The following is a 24,770-nucleotide window of genomic DNA, read 5'->3' as shown; positions in this document are numbered from 1 at the left end:
AAAGGTGGGGGTGAAAGGGAGGTGCCGTGGAGGGGCAACGGGGAAGCCACGCGGATGGGGCAGGAAGGGGCTGGGCCAGGGGTCAGGTGCAGAGCGTGAGCCACATGCCCCGGGGCTCTTGGACAAAGATGCCCAGCTCCCTAATCCTTCTGGGAGGAAAGCAGCCCATTGGAGGCCTAGCTGGAGTTCCAAAAGTGAGCCCGCCCAAACGTGAGCTCACAATTCAAACTGACCCCCCCCCACCCCGCCGCCCCGGGACCCAAGAGAAAAGCCCACCAGGAGAAAAGAGCCAGCAGAAAGGACAAGAGACCCTTGCACACTGGAAAGTTCTGATGGAGAATGCCCCTGAGCTCTGAACTCATCAGTGGAAGCTGGAACCTACACAAGAGATGAGGGGGCCTCCGGGAAACACAGTCCTCCACGAGGTGTCTGATAGTGAAGGATGCTGAGATCAGACGCTGGGGAAAGGGGTGAGCCCGGGGGAGGCTGTGGAGGAGAGTCTGGGATCTGGAAGACAGCCCTGAGAATGGTCACTCTTGTGGCCAGTCAGAGACCAGAAGGGCCGGCAGCGAACAGGGGAGGAGTGGCACAAGGCCCAGACACAGGCCAGCGGACTCTTTCAGAAGGCGTGAGGGGGCAAGAGCTCACTGCCCACAGACCATTCCCAGGACGCCCCAAGCACGTCCTCCGGAAGAGGAGCTCCAGCATTCCGGGTGCCTCCGCTGTTCACCATGTTCCAAGAGGCACTCAAGATCTCTAAGCCATAGCCTCAAATGTGCCTTCCCTTCCCTTGCCCCAGTTTGGGAAGCTGAGCCCAAAGAGCACCTCCCAAACTTAAAATGCTAAGGAATGTTCGGGGCTTCTGGGGGGGGGGCGTGGTCGGTTCAATTCCAACTTTGAGTTTCAGCTCAGGTCGTGATCTCCGGGTTGTGAGATCAAGCCTTGCATTGGGCTCCGTGCTCAGCCGGGAGTCTGCTGGAGATCCTCTCTCCCCCTCTGCCTCTGCCCTCCCCCCAAATCAATCAATCAATCTTTAAAGTGCCAAGGAAAGTTCTAGGCATCTGGAAAGCTGAGGGTTAATGGGCTCTTTGTGCTAAGGCTCTTCCCAGAGGGGCCAGTCAGGGCTCAGAGGTCACAGATGTCCCCCTATAACCCCACATCTTCTCAAGCTCACATGAGGACTGCTCCTAGCACACCGACCACAGTGTGAGAGGGGTCATGAGGAGGCTAGACTTCTGGCCTCACTCATGGCTACCACCTTCTGCTCTGGACCTGCTGCCCTAGTGATGCTCATAGGCCAGCTGGAGTTCTAGGGAGACATGCTTCAGTATAACCCAGACACAGGGAGCCTGGGGAACTCCGTCGGTTGAGTCACCTCTTGGCTTGGGTCATGATCTCGGGGTCCTGGGATTGAGGCCCGCATCGGGCTCCCTGCTCCCTGCCCCTCTCCCAAATAAATACATGAAATCTTTGGGGGGGGGGAAATATATATATATATATATATATATATATATATATAAAATCCAGACAAAAAAACCACTGTCCTCTACAAGTTCACATATTTTTGGAGAAACAGATGATGCTTTTCCTAACTAGCTTACTTAATCTGCAAGTAACTAATGTATAATTACTAGGAACCAGAACCTGATTCCTCTGTTTACTGTCCCATATTTACTGTCCTTTACAGGCGCACAGAGGCGGATGTCAGCTGATATCTGCTCAGCACCCCAGCTCCCTGGCCCCTGAGATGGACATGGGAGCAGGCTGAGCAGCACCGATCAGGGGCCGTTGCTCCAAGAGGAGGCCTAAAGAGATGATGTGGTCCCCCCCAACCAGCAGGGGCTGGCAGAGCAGGGCCGGGAGGCTTCCTGCGGGGAGCATGGGGTTGGGGGGTGCATAGCGGGCTGTACTGCAGCCAGTGTTTGGTGCTCAGCGAGGAGTGGGGAGGAGGCGCAGACAGACAACCTGACAACAACGGGGAGGTGGAAACGAGGGGGAACCCCCAAATCATTTCTGTTTGCCTCAGGATCGATGACATGCCTGGTTCTGACCCCAGTTACCCTTTTAAAGCCTGGTCTGTAATTTTTTTTTAGCACAGCCCAGCTGATGGGAGGGCGTGGTCCAAAATGGCAAAGCTTCGGAACCCTCCCCCCAACCCCGATACTTGCCACAGAGCATCCCCCGGGGGCAGGCCCACTGCTCAGCATGACTTAAAGTCGGGCATTCCCAAGGTCTCAGCACAGGGAGACCTCGGGACTACTACACACATCGTTACAAATTACAACTTAATGCCCCTGATGTTTATGTTGATGTCCAGGACAATCTGGATCACAACTCGTTTTCATCAGTCTATACTCGTGGGCTCTTTCTGTAGTCCGTATGTGCAAGTTACACTTACAAAAGCCGCAGAACTGCAAAAACAAGCCGCCAGTGACAAAGGTCCCAGTAAGTGATCATCTCCCTCTGCTTACCATAACGAAACAGCTCGAGAGTGTTCTAGAACATATGCTTGCAGGACTGGAATTTACACTGACATAACATATTTGTTTGAAAGAAACTTACAAAGTATGGTAGATACGCAATTTAAGTTCAAACCATCTCCATTCCTCAGGTCAGCCTCTTAAACTGGACAGTTCAGTGGTAATCAGACTTGTTCCCAGCAGGAACCCTGGACACATTCTGTGGATATTTTACTTTGAATTAACAGTGTGAAAGTTTCCAATCATTAATATGAAGGAAAGTATATGAGAAGCTAGCATTTCTCAATGCTGGACCTGTCTGTAATACTAGACAAGGGCATGGATTAAGCTAGATCCTCACCAAATTACTTGGCATATAGTCGTATATAATACCAATTTTCAATTTTGAGACACTGACAGAATTTCCTACCTTGGACATACAAAGTATTAATCAGCCCCATCTGAGTCCTAAATAAAAGACTAAAGGCTGGACGTTGCCCAAATGTATCAAACGTTCTGAATACAAAAAGAATAGAAATAACACAAATGATGAAAAAGCCTTAATACATGTTTACGTGACTTTTTAAAAACTTCATCATTGGGGCACTGGGGAGCTCAGTCGGTTAAGCATCTGTCTTTGTCTCCAGTCATGATCCCAGGGTCCTGGGATAGAGCCCTGGGTTGAGCTCCCTGCCCTGCGGGGAGCCTGCTTCTCCCTCTGCCTGCAGCTCCCCTTGCTTGTGTGCTCTCTCGTTCTGTCTCCCTCTCTCTCAAATAAATAAAATCGTAAAAAAAAAAAAAAAACCACACTTGATTGTTTAAGTTTTAGATGATTCCTCACTGGACTGAATGCGGAAGAGTGGGCCCGTGTAGGGCCTGTTGCGGGGGCTGTAACCTGACTTGGGCTCCGCGGGCCCAGGGGACTTCACGCCCAACCATGACCCCCAAAGGAGTTACAAAATCAATTCAAAGGCCATGAGCCACATTTGTCAACCATGAAGTAAGATGAATAGAAAAACGTGCAAGGAAAATACCAAGTACTTTCCGGGATCCGTGCTGTGTGTGTCACGTGTGCAAGGTCCTGACATAACCCCTGTCTCCTCCTGCCGAGTGTAGTTCCAGGACTCTGAGGACCCAGCCCTTCCCGTGCCCTCACCCCCATTCCCCACTCCCCCCTGCAGTCTCACCTGGCTGGTCCACCCACCTGGCTATGGCATCAACTGTGCCTTCTCAGGGAAGCCTTACTTGCCAGGCCCCTGAGGTGGGCCCACCACAGCCTTGATGTCTGCCCTTGCTGGTCAGCTCCAAGGTCCCTCAGTGGCGGGGCACAGGAGTGACCCCCCATAGACCTCCCAGAGGCCGTCCCCACACTGGGCTGCCAGTGATCTATCCCAGCCCCGGCTCTCTCCATGTTCACGCACGTGAGTCACAAGCACAGGCACACTCCACACAACCACTTTCCAGCAGGCCCAGCTAAAGAGACACCTGGAGGGAAGGCTCCCGTGGAGGCAGGGAAGGGGCATATATTTCTAAGGTCCAAACTAGGATGTGCACAATAAAGGATTTCCGTGATCCGGGAAATAGGGAGGACATGGGGCAAATGACACAGGATGAAGGCACTCTGGGTGTGTCCAGTGCCGCGTGATGTGGGCCAGGGGGGACCCATCAGAGCACAGCACACCACACTGGGTGCAGCCCGAGGGGGAGAGGGGACGGGGCAATAGAGGGCCTTGGGTCAGATGTGGGCAGAGCCCAAGCTCAGAATCGAACCTGGGCTTCTCTCCCTAAAGCATGCGTGCGTGTCTGCACCTGCCTCCCAAAGACCTCTTCATCCTTCAGTAAAATCAGAAGAGACCCAAGCAGCCCAAACCTACGATGGATGACAGCATTTCCCCAAGAACGTAAGAGTGAGTGTTCCTGGCACACCCTTAGGGAAGCCTGAGATGACACACTTTGCAAACATCCTGGTGAGTGGCACACGGGCTCCACACTAATGCGAGGAACTCGGTGTGTACATCCGACTTCACCGCCAAATCCTCTGACCTTGACATAAAGACTGCCAATCCCATTTCCTCACCAGCTGGCCCAACTCAAGAAGGACACGAGGTGGGAAGAGGCAGAAGGTCTGGAATGACACCCACAACTTCACATCCCAGTAAGACAGCAGTGAGCGCTGGGACGTCCCTTCCTGGGATGCTCCACTGAGTCTCGCTCTGAGACAGACCCTGTCGCGGAGGAGCTCCTGCAGGAATGGGACATGCAGAGACATGCAGGGGGCCGGAATCCAAGCTCCACTCTTGTGTGAAGTGCAAGCCCAACCCCAGGGATATGCTTTCTCATAAAGGCCAAGACGTGTCAGTGGTTTGCTTCCCCTCGTCAATGCCTCTGCACACATGTGTGCAGGGAAAGGGGGGGGCGCACTGCAACAAAGCCGTCTCCACAGCCCCTAGACCGGGCAGCCCCGCGCACAGGTGCTTCTGCTGGGTGTCGGAGATGAATCCAAAAATGTCAGATCTCTGCTGCCTGGGCAAGTCAGGCGCCATGGGAGAGAGCACAGCACAGAGAAGGGCACGCAAAGGCATCCCCATGGGGTGTCGCGGGAGACTGGCTAATGCAGGGCGGAGTGAGCAGTGCCCAGGGCTGCAGGCAAGAGAGCAAGGTGGGGGCGAGGAAAGAAGAACACAGGGACAGATTTGGAGGGCTGAGTCCATGGGCCTGTGGACACGGAGGGCTCAAGGGAAGGCCTGACTGAGGGGCAGGGGAGATGGAGGGAGAAGCCCAAGTCCGACTTGGCCACTGTTTCCCACCCGCCTCCGGCACATCCAGAGGGAGCTGGGAATGGATATGGTCTGGAGTCAGGAGTCCCCAGGATAGAAGCAGGCTGAGAAGGGCAGTCTCAAAGTGATAGCACCTGGAGGAGAGAAGCCAGGGAGGGGGCCTGAGGGAACGGGGGGCCCCCAGGAAAGCTGCTCCAATGCCAGGGCACCCAGACATCCTGTGGTTTTAGGAAATCTGGCCTTTCTTTCCTGGGGGGATGACAAACACTGACAGCCAAGTCATTCGGGGGTGGAGGGCAAGTGAAAGAAAGGATGAAAAGATGAAAGGGTGAAAGCACAGTGTGCCAGACGCCCCTTGGGGAGTCAGGGAGAAAGAAGCCCCCATGCCGGTCGCACCACAGGACTGGGGGAGCAGAAGACAGGACCGGCTTGAGCAAATACCATGGAGGGAGAGCGGCCAGCACCAGGGCGCCTGCTTCTCACTGAAGGAAAGGGGCAGATGTGCAGACAGAAACTGAAATCTTCCACAAACAGACTGGGGGGTCTTCTTATACAGACAGCCAGGAGCAGAGCCTCCAACAGGGAGAGCAGAATGTGTCTGCAAGCAGTGCATTCTGTGGGATGAGCGTGGCCGCCCCCAGCAGACCCGAGGCCCCTCCCCCAGTGGGTTTAGGGCCAAAAGCGATCTGGGGCCAAGTACGCAGACTGACGGACCGCCAGCCGCGCAGGGCCAGCCCACTGGACACAGGCCCACGACCCTCCACCCCAGCTCTGCTCGGCGCTGGAGCAGTACCGGGAGTGGGACAGGCCGATAGGGGAGATGAGCAGTGCAGAGAAGTCCATTCATCTGAGCTAAAAAAAAAAAGAGAGAAACTCAGCCGAATGCAAAAGAATTCTGTGCAACCCACCCTGCTCCTCCCAGAGGTTCGGAACCGCCGGGCAGGAGGCGCGTTGGCCTACAGAAGGGCACGCCTGACATACTTGCTCCCAACCCATGGCCAGCTGGGCTGCTTGGCAGCCCACACGGCCTGACCCTGGGGACACCTAACCCGGCTCTCAGCTTCCCCATCCCCCAGCCCCCAAGGGCCTGTGACTGGAGCTGGACCATGTGGCCGGCTCTGCCTTCTTCCCCACCCAGCCTGCGCCTCCCCGGAGGACAAGCTCGGCTGGGCCTCTGCCAGCAGGGTCTGCCGTTTACGGGGTACTGGCCTGGTGGGCACCCAAGCAGGACGGTGGGAGGCAGGGTGGGGGCCATGCACCCCCAGTCCTGGCCCCCCACAAGTGCCACAGCAGCCGCGGGTCGAGAGGTACATACAGGACGCTTGCTGCCACTTTCTTCTTGTGACAATCACAGTCCTTTCAGGCTGTGGGTTTGGTGTCCCTCCCCACCCCCACAGCACCTCAGCCCCTCTGGGCTGACACCGTCCCATGTGGCTGGAGGGCCACGACTGCTTTGTTTGGACAAAGGGGTGCATATGCGTGTTTCCAGTCTACTTCCGCTCAACTTCACATCTTAAAAGATGGAGAAACTGGTCTGTTCATCAGGCCAGTGAGAGCCTCTCACTGTTTCTGGCGCGGCAGCCACGGCTCTCCTTTGTGCTCCCCAGGACGACTGTGGGAAAGGAAAGCATCCCTACCAAGACAGAAAGGCTCTCCAGCTTCAGATAAAAGACGCTTGCAAGACACGCAGCCTTTCTTGCTGAACAGTGTCCGCTGAGCGCACACACACACCACAGACGGCCACCTAGCCAACTGGGGCCCCCCCACTTCCCCACCACCAAGCCAAGACTCCAAGGGAGAAGCACTTGGCTCCCGATGGCAGAGCTGGCGAGGTGTGGACCCAGCCTTCCCACATGGGCCCCCAATCTTACTCCCCCTTGCACCATGTGTCCGCGGGGTTAGCCCCCCATGAGGACCGTCTTTCTGCCCACTTTCCCACGCCCCACCTCACCCCCCGCAGCACCTACCACTCACCCCATGACCTTCTGGTACCACCTGGACCCCAGAGGGGAGTGAGCTGCTCATGGACAGCCACTTACTAATAAAACGCTGCCACCAGATCTGCACACCCCCATGCCAACAACCTATTTGCGAATTCGAGCATTTGCAAAAAATTCAAAAGGGATCCAAATCATTTATACAGTCAAGTGCAAACAGATTTTTAGTGACCTTTTTTTGTTGACTCAGAATAAAAACCCACATCTTCTAAAACTTGCCTTTATATACCACTGAACTAAAAATACAACCCACATTTATGTACAAATAACTAGCTGGCTAATTGGTCCACGAAGGACACGATATATCCAAAATTCACTCTTCCGTCCAGGACGAGGAGTGGGGCAAACGGGAACGTGAGGCAGCCAGAGGTGGGTACACCCAAGCCCGTAAACATCAAAGGCGCCTCTCCACCCTCTAGAGTAAGCGTTAGTAGTCCCTGGGTTTGGCAAACTACATCCTGAATATTTTTAAAATACATTAAAATATGCACACCCTGTGTCAGGATCATTCGTGACCTCTCCATCTAATCTATTCCTATTTTCCATGTAAAGGGAAGGGGGCAGTTCCTTCCCCCTGCACCTCACACCCAAACCTGTTCCTTCTAACTGGAAACCAGAGGTTCCAGTTCGACACCAGGAAAATACCAAGATGAAACCACTCTCAGAAAAGAACAGATTTAATATTGGTATCCTATCATTCGTGACACTCTCCCGTAAATAATTTCTTTTTACCTTTATGGAAACATAACACAGCTGCAAGAGGAAAATAAACATTCTTTTTAAAATCTCAAACCTTTTTTAAAGACGTTTCATAGTAACTTCAACTTCATATAAAAGCTCGGAGAATGATCCCTATGCCGGGAATCCTCCGTGTGTGTGTACAGAGCAGCATCAACTTGTTACATTTTACAATATTAGATATAAAACAGTGATTTAAAGACTATGATAGATTTTCGTCATCCGTTGAAATTTAACACTTCAACACAATGAGCTCACTCATCTTTCAAATCTATTCACATTACGATGGTTAAGGACGAAAAAGGCACAGATGCTCTCTGGAGGGCTAACCCACGAGGCAAGCCGCTGCTGGGAGCCAGGGAGGCTGGGCTGGTGCCCCCCCAACCAGCTGCTGCCGACCCTCCCTCCCGGCCCAGTCTTGCTCCGGGGGGCTCCGCGATGCAGACATCAGTAGGGTTTTCAAAGCCAACACCTAAAATCCCCCATTCACTGAACGGTTTAAAATCAAAGCAGTCACAGAGCTGCCAAGCTTCCTTATAGAAAATCTGTTCAATGACAAGAGACAGCTGGAAGATCTTACCTGCTGCTCATTTAGCAAGTGCGCTTCCTTTGACAGCCCTTTCCCCAAATTCATCTTAAGATGGGAACACCTCCGCCCCACACCGGTCGAGCCAATCTACCCTACACCGGTCCCTGCGGCAGCATGCCCGTGCACGTCAGGGAAGTTTAAAGACATTTCAGCTGAAGTTCCATTCCGCTCCCTCCGTAACCCATGGCAACAGGACACTGCAGGAAGCTGTGGTTTGCCTGGGATTCAGACTCTATCTCAATTGTCTCATGTACCAAAAAAAAAAAAAAAAAAAAAAAGCCGTTTACATAAGTCACGCTGTGAGATCATTTTTCAAGTATTTCCTCTACCGAATCGGAAGACTAGAACTTCAGTTGATGGGGTAACACTCCGTCGGCACAGCAGCTGCACAGAATTGGTTTCTCTAGCGGCGTGGCGCAGTTCACAGCCTTAATCACAGCTGCTGATGAGTCTATTAAAAGCCTCCATATGCACGAGTCTCTGTGATGCCAACCTGCGCATTCGGCCGGGTTCCTACAACTTGTCTCACGCGTCTGTGTCCTACGATCTGCCTCGTCTGCCTTCCACAGGCTGCGAGTGAAGGAACCACGGCAGATCCCAGTGGACAGAGGACGAAGAAATGGGAAACTGAGTCTAGAACCTAGGTGTCATAGCAAAACGGCCTGTTGACTTGCTGGAGACCCAGGGGCAGACCGCTCTTCCCAAAGGGCTTCTTTGCACCACGTGGTACGTGTCAGGGTCCCATCTTCATGGGCTCCAGGGCTCAGCACCCCCTCCCCCACCATGGAGGATTAGGAGGCTGCAGACCTCAGGGAGCATCCTGCCCCAGGCTGCAAAAGGCAATGCCCACAGGCTCAAGGGGCTGGGAGAGTGGCCCTTGGGTTAGGAGTCGGGCCCTCAGCTGACCGCCCTGACCATGCCAACTTTTGCTTTTCTGTGGGAGAAACATGAGCATTCCCAGAGTAAGCACTCAGCGAGGGGAGTCCGCGAAACAGAGCATGGGATCTGCCTGAGAGGTGAAAATCTTACAAAACACAGGCATGAGCTCACGCTGCCTCAGACTGCTTTTCTCGAGATCCACCTGCAACCAAAGTATGAACTGACATCAAGTCAAGAGCGAGGAAGGGGCAGAAGCCATCATGACCATCCACACCGCCACCCCTGAGTGCAGGAAACGCTGGGAGGGGACCAAGCAAGAAGAGGGCCAGGAGGGGGAGCACTGCCCAGGGCTGTGGGACAGGCTGGGGGATGGGGGAAGGCTGCACAGAGGGCTAGGACCCGCTGGGAGAGGTGGGGGAGAGCGGTGAGAGAGGATGGGAGCAGCAGCCTACAGCACGCCCACCCCCCCACCCAGAGGTGGGCAGGGATGCACCAGGCAGCCCCGCCTCCCTCCTGCCCCCTGCGCTCCAGGTAGGCCAGGGCATAATGAAACAAGCCTCAGCCCAGAGAGCGCCTTCCAGCCCTCCGGGGTGTCCGGGCTTCCGTGGATGACCCGCCAGGCCTGGATGGGCCTAGAGCCACCGCCCTTGCTAGGGCCTCAACTTTAAGTTCCATGCCCCCCCCCATTTTCCAGGATTCGTCTTTCTCCAACAGGACAGTTGGCAGTATGAAGGAAAGCGGGGGCCGCCACTTACAGACAGGTTCCCCGGAGCATGCGAACAAGTCCCCTTTTTGGGGAATAAACCAAGTCTGGCAGAGGAAGCACACAAGCCCAGCTCCTACCCCCGGGGCGGTGGCGAGAGAGGGAAGCGGTGCGCAGGGTGCTATGTGGTACTGACCACAGACTGGCAAGGCTGAGACAGGATCTGGCCAGGCCCAGCAGGCAAACAAACGGGACACCCGTCACCCTCCCTTCCCCAATCCTGACACTCCTCCCCTCCAACTTCACCCTCCAACACGCATGCACACACCTTCCGAGGACACAGTCTGGCAGTTTTCTTGGGTGGTGACTCTGTGACACTAGTTATTTTCCCTCCCTATATGCGACAGGCCTGTACTAATTTGTAGGTTTGGGGAGGGGACAGTGGGCCTCCAGCCCTGAAGGCCTGCCAGACCCTGGAAGACACCAGGGACCAGGGACAGAACCAGACTGCATGGCAGGTACCCAAGGGACCTCTGGCTGGGACCCTGAGAAAACCCGGCCCCCAGGCTCTGGGCTGTCCACACTATCACCCAGGACCCAAGCTTGTTTTTATTTTAATCACTTCAGACAGAAATGCCCACATCCCAGCAGAGGAAGTACAAGTTCATCTCGTCTGTGTGGTCTGTCACGTGTGGCCCGAACAGCAGCCTGCCCCTACCCAGCTCCACATGCGGGGTCTCTCAGAATCCCTGTGTCCCCTGGGGGCTTTCTGTGTCTCCCCTCCGACTGTCCACCTGCCCTTCTCTGCTGACTGCAGGGCAAGGAGAGGGAAGAGATGGCGCAAGAATCTGGCGACAGACCCCCTCAGCTGGATGGCAACCTCAGCTCCCGGAGCCTGGCTCACCTGCAGAGGAGGGAGGGACTCCCAGGCCATCCACATGTCCCAGAGTCCCAGCACTTGCTGAGGGCAAGTGTCCAGGACACCAGACACACTCACTGTCCCACCCTCCCTATTCGGATGGGTATGCCGGCTCAGGGCCAGGTAAGGACTGAACTCAGACCTGGGCCCACAAAGACCAGCCCCTAATAAAACCAGGTGTGGGTCTGGGTGCAAGCAGTCTGGCAGGGGTGGCAGGGTGTCGTGGTAGGCACTGCAGGGCACAGAGCTGCACAGAGGGGGAGTGGGGAGAGTGCCAGCTTGGCTGGGGGTCCTTGCCTCCCCTCCCCCCAGACCCAGGCAGGTCAGGCTTGCCTGACCAGTGAGCTACCTAGCAGCTAAGCTAGGGGCCTTCAATGGGGAGCTACGGCCCAGAAAGCAAGACAACAGGAAACAGGTACCAAGCACCTAGGGCTGCAAAACAGGGCCAGAGATTGCCCAGAGGCCCTTTCTTTGTTCCCTCCTCCCCACACCCGCCCAGGGCTCAGTCCTGAGCTGGGAAGCGTAAGCACCTGGGAGTGGCAGCAGAGGCCCTGTGGGGACAGGGTCAGAGCAGCTCTGGGAGCAAGTGAGGGGAGAGTCTTCTGGCCAGAGCACACAGATGAGAGGGGAGCAGACATTCCAGCGGGAACACAGGCACGCTGGGCAGACAGGACACTCTGCAGCCACCTAGAAAATCCTGCTGAGAGCCCCTCCTGTATTCTGGCAGGAGCCCTCCCAGTAGCCTCCCACCTCCCCAGGCACCTCTCATGGGTTCCTGCTCACTGCCCCATGCCAGTCTGGGGAGGAGGAGGAGTACCTTCCCCTTAATGCCCTGGACCCGTAAGGACTACCCAGGTCTTCTGGAAAACACACACTCTACTCAAGGTTCCAGCGTGGCAGAGGGAGATAATCTGAGGATCAGCCCCTCAAGTGCAGGCATACCCCACCCCCAGGTCTGGACAGGTTGGAAGGAAATGCATGACCTCAGCGCCCTCTGCTGTCCAGCCCCCAAACTGCCAGTCCCTGCAGACCACACCTGGGCGGTCTCCCCTGCAAACTTCCTCTGGGCACAGCGCTCTAGATCCCCATGCATAGGGAGGACCCAGTGGGGGCGCAGAACCAGAGAGAGCCAGAAGGAGCAATGGGGAGCTCCCCATGGGATGCTGGTTAGAGCCAGAGACGTTCAAGGGGCAGCAGGACCTGTGGGCCGGGCACTCCCCAGAGGGCCCTCTGGAAAGGGAGCAGAACGGCCAGGTCCTCTCCCCCTCCCAGGGCCAAAGCCAGCTCAGCAATGTGGCTTTAACTGGAGGGCAGCAAGCTTGCTCTGAGGAGGGCCAGGGAGCAAACACTTCCAGGTCTGTGGGCCACAGTCATACCACCCAGCTGGGCCTCTATGACAACAGCACAGCCTATGAATGGAGAGACCGTGTGCCAATAAAGCTTTATTTGAAAGACAAGCCTCTGGCCTGTGGGCCACTGTGTGCAGACTCTGGCCCTTGCCACCACCTCTCTGCCCAGCCCCAGATCCCCTGGCTCTCTGGGCTCTCCCAGCGGCTTCTCTCCCACCCTACCTGTTCTCCAGTCTGGTGGGTGGTGGTGGCCCCTGGTCATTTAAAAACTTCACAGCTTCCGTTGAGCCTCCGGACGCCCCAGGAGCTCCTAAAGGCAGGGAACGCCTCTGGTGAGCTTGAGCAGTGGCTTCCAGCTGCCGCGGGCAAGGTTTGGGCCCTGTCCCTCCCTGTCCCTCCTGCTTTGCCCCTGCTCTGCCCGAGGACCTTCCACACACAGCTGTATGGACCCAGGCCTTGGACACATAGCCCCGAGTTTCTCCACATTCAACACAAACATCACCGTCTCCCTCGGCTCCTTGTTGTCCACTTACTCTAAAGCCTCCTTTATACTTAGCAACTCTGGTCACAAGCCTATTCCGGTCCCCCCCGCCACCTCCCAACCACAAACATACCATGGCCTGCCATGCCTCCTTCCAGGATGTCCCCAGCACCAGAGGCCTCCCACTGTGTCCCCAGGTCCAGGGACCTTTGTGCAACCTAGGGACACTCGACCCCCTCTCTGGGCCCTGGCCAAGCGCGGGCACCCCCCAGCTCAGTCCAAGAGCCTTCCTGCCACAACTGTACCACATCAGAGGCACCGAAGGTCCCAGGGCCACCTCCTCCCCATTCCCTTTTGCCCGGGGGGCTCACGGGCCATTTCCAACCCCCACCCGTGACAGCTGTCACTCCCCCTTTCCAAGAGTGTCTGCTTACCCCACACACATGCCAGTCACGCACGCAGTCTCACACATGCTGCACCATGGAGGACTTCCTGGTGCGTTGGTCCAAACAACTAAGGCAAGAAGCCCCCACTGGTCTGCACTCGTGCACCCCCACCCCTGCTCCCCACTGCACCTGCTCCCCGCTCTGCGCAGGGACCACTGGGGACCAGTCCAGCTGCACACACAGTGAACTGCTTCTTTCTCCCCGTGGCCAGCAGCCTACCACGGCGACACTGGGGACACTGGGTGGAGGACCTCTAGAGACTTGGGCCTCCTGTGCTGGTCTCGGGGCATGGCTCCCTCATAAGCCTGTGTGTTCAGTTCAGCACCCCAGCCCCTGGGGCCCCTCTTCTGGGCTCTCGGCACCTTTGGACCCTCTCACAAACATCAAGACCATGGCTCATGCCCCAATCTCTGCCTGACTAAACACCTATGGGGCAGAGATGCCCCGCGGTCCACGCTGGGCCCACAGAGCTGGTCACATTCTTCCTGACCGGTCTCTCGGGTCACTCCCTCCCAGGTGACCATCTGCCAAAGTCATGACCAAAATGGGCACCTTTTGAAAACACACAAGATCTCACCTCTGACATGTCTACAGCAACTGTCTCCTCCCCTGACCTCCCTCCCCAAGGCCCTTCCCCAGTTCCCGCCATCTGTCAGCAGCTCGTCTCCTGCTGAGGGCAGGCCCCTTTATCCCCCCCACTCCATACATCCTGTCCCCTCTGTCCCATCTTCTTCCTCCCTTGGGCTCACCTACAGAACCCCAGCTGGTGACCACTGCCCACCCCAGCAGTCAGCAGGGCTGTAAGGCTCAGGCCAAGCATGTTTTCTGGAAGCTGGACTACAAACCCAGAAAGAAGCCCCTGATGAGAACATGTGGTTCAAAGATACATCATGAAGGGCCACCCATGTAGCCCCGCCCAGGCCATAAGGAACGGCCATGTGCCAGCCCCTCTCCGTGGTTCTACACCCAACACACAGTCATGGGCCGCAGATCAGTCTGGCCTCTCTACTCATGTACAGAAATGGAATCCTTGGTGTCTGCCTTCTTTCTGGGACATTCACCAGCACTCCCAGAGCAGCCATGGGGCATCCGAGACATGAAGACATCACAACTTTCCCGTCCTTCCCATGGCCAGGGGGACAGGCAGGCTGCTTCTGCTCCGGCACCCCTTTCTTTCTTTTTCCCATGTGCATGTCTCCTTATTCCAGCACCACCAACTGAAAAGAGCACACTCGGTCCTGCTCTGCACATGTATGCCTGCGCTGGGTAGTCTATTTCTGGGCATGCTCTTCTAGTCCACTGTCTGTCTTTCCCTCCATATACCAACACTTACACAGTCCTGAACTGCTCTCACTTTGTAATGAGTTTTGGCAGCAAACAGCGGAAGTCCTCCTACCTACTCTTCTTCAAGAATATCCTGGCTACTCTTGGCCCTTTGCATTTCTATGCCAAGTTTAAAATCATCTTCTTAAGTTTGACAAAACACCTGTTGGGATTTTGATTAAAATTGCATTAAATCTACATGCTATTTTCTAAGTGTACCCACAGTTGACTATAGTATATGGACAGAATATCTAGCACTTTGCCAAGCATTCATTAATGTTAATAATGATTCCATTGATTCTTTTAGATTTTTGATGTCCTAATCATATGATGTGAGAATAAGAACATTTTCATCTTTCCTTTGTGGTTTTAAAATTTTTACTGTTTTTACTTTCTTCATATGCTAAGACTGGCGATAAACATTTGAACAGAACAGTAAGAGCGTATGTCTTCCTCTTGCTCGGGACCTCAGGGGAAAAACTTACATATGCTGCTTTTTGGGGTTTTTATATCATTGTCAGATTAAGGAAGTTCTATTTAAATCCTGTTTTGTTAAGTTTTGTTTTGTTTTCTTTGGTTTTGTTTTTACCACGAATGGATACTGGCTTTTCCCAAATGCTTTTCCTGTGTCTGCTGCAATGATAGACAATTCTACTTTCCTCTGTTAATGTGGCCCATTATACTGATTTTCAGGTGTGGAAAAAAATCACATCCCTGGAATGAACGTAACCTGCTGGGCTGTGTTTCTGTCAAGGGCGTGGCGTCCTTCCACCTCTGCTAACCACTGGACAGCCCCGCCCCACCCCGCCCCTCTCCGTTTGGGTCCTCATCAGCTTTGGGGGCCAAGGTTTTGGAGGCCTCATCCAACGAATTGGGAAGGAAGCCCACCTTCAGGGATTCCCTTGCTGGTTCAGTCCGTTCATTCTCTGTTTCATTAATTCCTTCTGCCTCCCTCCCTGCCCAGCCTCCAGTTCCTCTGGGTGGGTCTCACTGCTCTCTCTCTCTCTAGCCTCAAGACGACCTTCCACGTTCTGTCCCCTCTGGTGCCTGCACCATAGCACCATGAGCACCCACTCCAGGCACCGGGGCAGCTATGCACCACAGTTCAGATGCACACATTTCAGCATCATCGCTTGACTCCGCAGTGATTCTCCTTTCAACTACGGAGCTCATGGTGGAACACATACTCACGGGTGTGCGAGCACCGCAGGAGTCCAGCCGGCCTGGCTATGGCAGTGGACAGACCCTATAAAGAGACCTCCACAGCTGCCGAGACTCGCTTTATGGTCCAGCACGTAGCCAACATTCCTACACGCTCCACGAGGGAGTGGGGAGAACGTGCCCATCAGGGACAGTCCCGCGTGGGGTACCGAAGGCCAAGCTAGGAGTCTTGCTATTGGGATCCCCTCTCTTCCAGACCTTTTCCTGCTCAATCCGCCAGTCACAGAGCAGGAAATGTTAAAAATCTCCTGCTACACCCGTTAGTCCACTTCTCCTGCTTCTCTCTCTTTTAGCTTCAGATACGTTGAGACTAAGCTACTGAATGCATGAATCTGAATGAACCAGATTTAGACTGTAACCTTTTGGGCATCTTGGGGGGCTCAGATAGTTGAGTGTCTGCATTCGGCTTGGGTCATGATCTCTGGGTCCTGGGATCGAGCCCCATGTCAGGCTCCCATCTCACTGGGAAGTCTGCTTCTGCCTCTCCCCCTGCTTGCACGCATGCCTCACCCCCTCAAATGAATGAGTGAAGTCTTTAAAAAAAAAAAAAAAACCAGAATGTAACTTCTTACTGCTCTTATTGTTGTGAAAGCTCCCTTTTTACCTTTAGGAAGGCTTCTTGCCTAAAAGCCAACTCTGACAACAGAGCTATGCCACCGTTCTTCCTTTTTTCTAGATTTTATTTATTTGAGGGAGGGAGGAGGGGCAGAGGCAGAGGCAGAGGGAAAAGTAGACCCCCGTTGAGGAGGGAACCCAATGCGGGACTCGATCTCAGGACCCCTGGATCCTGATGTGAGCCGAAGGCAGACACCTGACCAATTACGGCCCCAGATGCCCTGCCATGTTCTTCTGATTGGCATGGCACGGTGACTCCTTTCCCATTCTTCTGTTCACTTTCTGTACCCTCCAGTTTGACACGCATCTCTAGTAAGAGTATAATCAGATTTTTCATGCGGGCTGACCATTTTTTCTTTTTCCTTGACCATTTTTCTTTTTAATTAGAATACTGAATTCATTTAAAATCGCTATCCTGGGCACCTCGTTTTATTCAGTCACCATTCATTTGATTGACCCACACATTCACCATGTTATATGGCCCTCCTCGCTCCTCCTCACTGTCCCCCAGCTTAAGTAGCTCTCTGTCTGACTCTACCTCCAGGGAACCCGACCCCAGGTGCTGGTGTCCCAGGGGCCTCAGGGAGGGGACTAGAGACCAGACTCATGCCGAGGGGCCAGGCTGGTGGTGGTCGAGGGGATGTAGAGGCCTCTAGCAGGAGCAACATGGAGAGAATGTTCTAAGACGCCCAGGATGATTAAGCACCAAATGAAGGTTGATGTGAACGCCAGTGCCTCTGGGGAGGGGACCGGACAAGGGAGTGAAGGCCAAGAGTCTGGGGACAGTCCCAGAGGATGCCTAGGACACCTGCTGAAGAGGAACAAAGGGAAGGACAGACAGACAATGTGCTCCAGGAGTTGCCCTCGGAAAGAGGCTCACCAGTGACAAGCGTTCATGAAAGTTACATGTAGCATCTACATTTTCAAATCCTCAGACAGGGAAAAAAATAGCAAAGATTTGATCTTATGTCTCTAAGGTACCAGTTTAACAAAAGTGAGAGGTCCCAGATGTGGCAAAAGACCACAGCATGCAGCCCGGCATGGCCAGGAAAATGCTATTGATCCCACACCTCAGTCTCCCCACCTGTACCACAGAGACCATGTCAAGTTCCTTGTGGAGCTGGTCTGAAGGTCAGAGAGAAAAGATACAAGTGGCCGGCCTGCCCTTGATCAAGAGCACAGGGACATCTGGGTGGCTCAGTTGGTTAAGCAGCTGCCTTCGGCTCAGGTCATGATCCCAGGGTCCTGGGATCGAGTCCCACATTGGGCTCCTTGCTCCGCAGGGAGCCTGCTTCTCCCTCTGACTCTGCCTTCCACTCTGTCTGCCTGTGCTCGCTCTCGCTCCGCACTCTCTCTCTGACAATAAATAAATAAAATCTTTAGGAAAAAAAAAAAAGGAGCACAGACCACGGCACCCATGCAGGTGGCATGGCGTGAGAAGCCCCAGCACTTCCTCGTGGGCGAGGAGATATGAGCAAAAAGCATGCGGCTGCAGAGGCCGGGACCACATCAGGGACATGGAGGTCAGACCACAGGCTGCCACCACGAGCCTGGCTGATGCGACCTCGTCACCTCACGGAAGCTCAGACCCCTTCCACGCCCCTTCCAGAAACATGCAGAGAAGACACCTGGCAAGCCGCCTAACCTGAGAAGGTAGGCTCCGTCGAGAACCCCCCCTTCCAGTGGCAGCAGCACTGCTCGGGGGGTCCCAGCCAGCAGGTCCGGCCTCGCCCGAGCACAAGTGTGGCATGCGCCTCTGCTTCTTCCACGAGAGCGTGGGTGCTGAGCATTACTAACCAGAACTGCCCCCTACTCACCACGAGACCACCGGCGAGAGACCCCACAACCAGCTCAGCTCCAGCTTCCAGGCCCACGCTCCGACTCTGACACCCCACCCCCACCCACATCCAGCCCAGAAAACGAGATACTTTCAACGGCCCCTTCCAGCTCGAACAGTCAATGATTGCAGTTTTGCATGAAAACACAAATTACCCTGCTATTTTAAGCAAGAAACAACCAAAGTTGGTTTGTTTCAGTTTAAGAAACAAATTCAGGCTGTAAGAAATTACCTTATGTAGTTAGTTTTTAAACAGAACCAAACAGATATTTGCACAACTGTGTTCGCAGCAGGGTTCTCCATGGCAGACAAAAGGTGGAAGCAACCTAGGAGTCCGCTGTCAGATGGAAAGATGGACACAACGTGGCTTACCCATACAATGAACGAAATGGACGTTCTGACATGTGCTACACTGTGGATGAACTTGGACAACACTGTGCCCGGTGAGATAAGCCAGATCCTATCTGATTGCCCTTATACGAAGGACCTGGGGTCGTCAAAATCAGAGACAAAAAGTGTGGCAGTGGGCACTGGGGAATGGAGGCAGGGGATGAGGAATCTGTGCCCCATGGGGACAGTTTCCGTGTTGCAAGAGGAAGAGTGCTGGGGACGGAGGGTGGGGAATGGCTGCACAACAACATGGCCGTGTGTACCACCACGGAGCTGGGCACTAACAGCAGGAACTTTGTGCTGCAACAGTTTACTGTAATTAAATATATGTGTAACAAATGACACCGTAAACAAAGGTGGAAATAAGCCATAAAGATTTTTTAAAACATTTATTTGACAAAGGACCCATATTCAGATTAATATATAAAGAAATACTATAAAATCTTTTTTAAAAACAGAAAAAGAATATGAATACGCCGCTAATTTCGAACAGTGCCAGAGAGCCCACAGTGGGCCACTCAGCCTAGCTCGTCATCAGCAAAATGCAAAGTAAACCAAGGTGCCCTTCCACTGGAATGGAAAATTCAAGTCTGACGGCACCAGGTGCCAGAGAGGAGGGGTGACCAGAGCCTGCGTGGGAGTGGCCATGGCCAATGGCATCTAGCCACCTATTACCCAGCCCTCCATGGCCAGGCCCCCCCCACAACCTCCACACGGGCTCAAGGGGCCCTTGCGAGAGCGTGTACCCAGGCTCAAACACAGAGGAGAGGGTTTCCTGCTTCCCACTGGCTGTCCACGGGCAGCAGATTGGGGGGACCCCAGCACACTGACAGCAGGATACTGTGTTTCAACCAGCACACCAGACCGAGGCCATGAGGGTTCGCCTGGAAAGTGCCAGGCAGCATGTGCAAGGGGGCAGGGTAAGACTCCGTGTCAAGTACTAGAACACACACTGATCCCCGGGAGGATCGGGTGCTGCCAAGGAAGGATTCGGGGGAGAAGGGAGGGTTATCAGGCAGGGCACAGGGTTGTCGGGGTAGTGAAACCTGCATGTGACATTACACGCCTGTCCACAGCCGGCAAATGCACGGCCCAGAGAGTGGCTGCTCATACATACTGCGAGCCTAACAAGGACGCCTCCACACTGGCCTGTCTGTGTCCCATGGCCTACACCCATGCGAGCCAGGAGCGCGGGGGCTCTGTGCCTTCTGCTGCACCCTTCTGTGGACCTACAGCTGCTCTCAAAGTCAAGACCGCTCACTTTTGTAAGGACTCTGGATAAAAGCAAGCAACTCGATCGGTGAATCAACACCTGATCTTTGAAGAAGGAGCCATGAGAGGCCCTTCCCCAGGATCCCCATGAGGGGTGAGATCAGCTCGCATCTGTAAGGCCTTTACAGCCCCGCTGGCCACACGGAAGACAGCGTGAAGCCCCCCATGTGCTCTGCAGACACTTGAGGGGCCAGAAAAGGCCCAGACATGCGGTCAAAGCCTGCCTACCCACAGATCAGTTACCAGGGGAGAGGGAGGGAAGGGGAGAAGGATCGGGGTGGGATTCAGGAAGATTCAGATGTATCTGCACGACTGATGTTCACTTCAACATAAAAAGTCTGATGAAGGAAAGAGAAAAACTGAAATCACATACCTCAAGGTCATCAAGGGAGCGCGTGATACTAAATCTCTTGGATCTTCCAAACGATCTCCGGGCAGAGGTGCGTTGAGAAGTCTGAGTGAGTCCGATGGCCCGCCCAAATTTTGAGCCCTAAACACAAAGAAAAAACAAATCACATTATCTTCCTGGAAAGAGATGCTGAGCTCTGCCAGGTGCACTACCCTGGAGAGAAGAGGGCGCCAGGGAGCACAGGAGGGCAAGACTGGCACGTTGCCCGGGGTCAATGTCATGCTCTGCAAGTGTCACCACAATAAAAATCCAAAGTTGAAAACAAAAGTCACCCCAGGACGACTACATATTTGCCCCACCACTGAAGCGCTGTAGCCTGAGGACAACCCCAGCCTCACACCCCATTACCGCCCCATAAGCACACGCAGGGGTCCCACCCCCCCACCCCCAGCCTCCAGAGGCTGCTGCCAAGAGCAAATGAAAAAAACATGAGGATATTTGGGGAAAAATAAACTGTGTGGGGAGAGAAACAACTATTAATGTAGAGATTATGCTTTTACATCATTTTATAGGCATTTTTGGAAACTAAGGACTCCTTAGACATTCAGCTGGTGTCTGAAGACCAAACCGATTCAGGTGCATGAAATCACAGGCCATTAAAACATCTTGTTCTTTCTCTGGGAAATGACCAGAATTAATTCCCTGTCATTATGCTGGACACTTCCCCAAATGCGATTTGGGTCCAACAAATAAGGCAGCACATTTTAAATATAAAAAGCATCACAGCTGAAAATCTCTGATTTCCTGGGTACTTGAAATCCCAAGTGACCCATTTCAGACAGAAAGGAAGTTTCCATGTTTTCTAAAGACTGTGAGGCTCTCCAACTGCTGTCAGCTTTCCTCCTGCCTAAGACCCTAGGGCACCCCAGGCTTGCGCCCCTGCCTGGGAGAGCTTGGCGGGCTGGGTCTCAACACCCCATGAGCCTCACACACACCCTTGATGCCACCATCCCTCTTTGTTGCCCGGGAGGCACCTGTGCCCAGGCCACGAGGTTGCCTGGGGGAAGAACGCACCCCCAGGACTGCCGTCCCCCGACCTACCCGACATGGACTCTGGGTGCCCTCAGCAACGTGACAGCCTTCCCTTCACCCACCCTTCTTCCCCACCGCCCCCGCCCAGGACCTCAGGCTACAGGGGCCTCCAAGGGAGGACAGTCCTCACCCACTGAGCACAGCCTCCTGCTTCCTCCCAGCCTCCCCCGGCTTCCTCGCACCCACTGCTGCCCCCCGCAACCCCGCCTTTGTACTCACACCCAGAACCTGACTTCTCACCTCTGCCCCACCAGCCACTCGGCCTGAACCAAAGCAACAAGCACATAATTTTTAGTCCCTCGACTTTTATTAAGAAGGAATGTAGGTGCCAAGAGCACCTGCCTTGGTTTTCTCAGCGCCACGGGGCTCTTGGCAGTTGCTTCCCGAGCCGGACCTGGGGCAGCTCTCCAGACTCCCAATGCATCCATCAGCCCTCCTGAGGGGCTACCCAGAGATGGCCCCAGGGTAGCTGCGGGCTCCTTGAACACTTCACACTCTGGAGGAAACCAGAGGCCCCTGGAGGCTAGGAGGCAGACCACAAGCCCAGCACCAGGCAGAAGACATGCCAGGACAGCTAGAAGGGACCAGGCTGACAGGAGTGGAGATGAGGCTGAACGCAGCAGGGGGATGCATGGGCAAGGCCGTGCTGAAAACCAGTAGGGGATCTGAGCAAAGTCAGCTGACCTAGTGGGCAAGCTGAGAGAAAGGCAACCTGTGTGCAGCTGTGAGCAGAAAGAACCCAACGGAGCAAAGGCCAGAAGCAGGGACAGCAAAGGGGTCTGTCTGGGGAGGGAGGGAAGAGGGAGGGAAAGAGAGCAGGAGAGGGAGGGAAGGGGAAAGGGGAGAGGGAGGGACAGGGAGAGGGAGCGGAGAAAGACAGAGGAAGGAACTGTCTCAGGAACAGGAAAATCTGTAGGCTTGAAGAAAAGGCAGGGGCAGCCCAGGGTCCCTGTCCCAGATGCACCCTGGCCGCCACCAGCAGCACAGGGGTGCTGAGAACTGGTAACAGAACATCCCACTATGCTCATCAAATGCTAATATCCCAAAAAGAGTTCAAAGAGGACCCATGCTGGCAGGCTTCCTGTGCAGGGATGCAGGGCACTCCCTTCGCTGGGACCCTTCCACACAGTAGGTGAGGCTGGGTACCTGCTGTCCAGACTCTTCCAGGTGCCTGGGTCTCTGCCCTTCTGACCTCCACCCCAGGCCACCTGTTTTAAGAGGCTACCTCAAACTGTGCTGCCTTAGGGGCTGTCCTGGGGTCCCCTCCATGGGGTCCCCCTCAGAGGCTGCACTCTTTTCCTCCCCACCCATTAGCACAAACTCCTCCAGAAGCAGGGCCCTCGGTCTTCTGAACACCTATGGCCCAGCACAGTGCTGGGACAAAGACAGAGGACAACCTGTCCAGAGACCTAAGTGCCCAGCAACAGGGAGCCCGTCGCTCTGAGCCAAGGGAAGCCAGGCAGCCATCCAAATTAAATGCCTTTGCTGCAGCCGAAGTCGCACTATGGGAAATGCTCTTAGTCAGTTCTGAGGCCAAAGAGGGCTCTGAACATGCACAAGATGACCCCGTTGCACAAATCATGTGTTTGCGATTCTGCATTTTTATTTGCAGGGAGGGGTAACAAGCACACAGCTTCGTGAGAAGAACACAGTGTCACTGGGCTGGGCTGGCCATGCAGCACTGGAATACGCCAGAACCCCCAGCCACCAACAGGAGTGAATGTAGGTGGCTGACACTGTGGGCTTGAACATGGGGAGGAGACAGACAGACGGAGCATGCTATCACGGTCACATGGCCATGGCCGTTGTCCAGCATCGGCGGTAGACTCCGTCTCGCCCCAGCTCCGGGCATGGGGAGCACCGCCTGACCACTGGCAGCCACGCTGGAGATGGAGCCGAGGCTTGGGTATGCAGCCGGGCTTCCAGAAGAACCGGAGGGCCCTCCCGTGCACCTGCCCCCACGTAGGATGTGGGAGAAACAACCCACCTGGCTCCCATCACCTCAGACCATGAACAAGGGGTCTCTCAGGGAGCCTGAGAAGTGTCGTTCTCTCCAGGGTGGAAACAGGGAGAGGGCAGAACCCCACGGCCCTCCACCACTCGGCACTGGTGCTGAACTATCCCATGGAACCACTGCATCAGGGGCTCATGTCACCACAGGCCGTGACCCAAAGCAGCCAGTCCAACCCCCTCAATCTCACAGCAGAACATGGAGGCCAGAGAGGCGCCCGCTCACAGTCACCCAGGGGGGACTGGCCTGTCACTTCTTAGTTACAATTAGAACCAGAAACTCCGAACGCTGAGAGTCTCGACGGAAGGTCATCAGTCACGGGGGAGCCAAGCTGTGCCTGTCTTGCTCAGTCATGCCCCCACCCCTCCGGCAGATCCCAGCACACAATAGGTGCTCAGTCAGCACTTCCTGAAAAAACGGATGCTAACAAAGAAGACCCTAGCTCAAAACAGAGACCAGATCATCTGGAGGTTTTTCTAAAATGTGGGAAAATTAGAGAATTTAAGAAGTAAGACTTCCAGCTGATATACTGCTCCTGGTGTGTCTAGTGCGTCTAGTCAGAAAGCAAGCCCACTCCAGTGGTTTTCACAGGGAGAACCCCCTGGAAAGAACAGTGAACCAGGCACCAGAGACACGGGAAGGCAAACAGAGGCCCTAAGAGGTCTGGAGACAGCCACCGTGGGAGGTGGCTATATCCAGGGACTGGGACAGGACACCAAGAGGGAGGGAGAGATATAAACTCAGTGGCCAAATGAGGACCGAGACCTGGGAAGAGATGGGGCCATGCTGGTGTCTGAGGGGCCAGGAGATAGCCCCCAGGGAGGGGGGGAGCCCAAAACTGAGCTAAGGGTCTACAGGGGGAAGAACTGCCCACTCACTGAGGTGAGAAGTGTTGCTGTGGCAAAAAGGAGAGAGCAGACAGGGAGGGACAGGGCCCTCCCCCTCCCTTCTGTCCACTCCCAGTGCCCCTGGGGGCAGAGCCTGGTGACGACCCAGCTCTGCCAGGGGTAGGGGACACAGACAGCAACATCCAGGAGCTGATTGCAGAAGGGAGGCTCTAAAAGTAAATCTAATTAAAGATACTTATAAAGGAAGTCATAAATTTTTACAAAGAAAACAAAGCTAAAATAAATGGAGAGAAATACCAATTTCATGGATAGGAAGACTGGATATTCTAAACATTTCAGTTCTCCCAAATCAGTCTACAGATGAAAGTACGACTGCAACAAAAATGTTGGTAGCATTTTTGGACAATTTACAAAAACTTACTGTGAAATCTACATAAAAGAGCAAGGCTCAGCATAGCCAAGATAAGGTAAGGAG

The 24,770-nt window shown here is 54.5% G+C and overlaps 1 protein-coding gene across 5 annotated transcripts in view; it reads right to left on the bottom strand.

Annotated features, from left to right (window-relative positions):
* The window catches only part of RGS12 (regulator of G protein signaling 12), a 104,728-nt gene that overhangs the window by 49,155 nt on the left and 30,803 nt on the right, over positions 1-24,770 (bottom strand). For 4 of the 5 annotated variants that reach the window (XM_045075113.1, XM_045075116.1, XM_045075107.1 and 1 more), the window contains one exon: positions 20,369-20,485. In XM_045075113.1, coding sequence (XP_044931048.1) covers positions 20,369-20,485 — 117 coding nt within the window. Of the gene's footprint in view, positions 1-8,551; positions 8,792-20,368; positions 20,486-24,770 lie in introns of those variants that run through there. The other variant, XM_013045818.2, reaches the window with a different exon arrangement.

Source organism: Mustela putorius, unplaced genomic scaffold (assembly GCF_011764305.1).
Source record: "Mustela putorius furo isolate JIRA1106 unplaced genomic scaffold, ASM1176430v1.1 tig00000083_pilon_pilon_pilon, whole genome shotgun sequence".
NCBI lineage: Eukaryota > Metazoa > Chordata > Mammalia > Carnivora > Mustelidae > Mustela > Mustela putorius.
The sequence above is the reverse complement of the archived record's forward strand: the minus strand, read 5'-3'. Positions and strand labels throughout refer to the sequence as shown.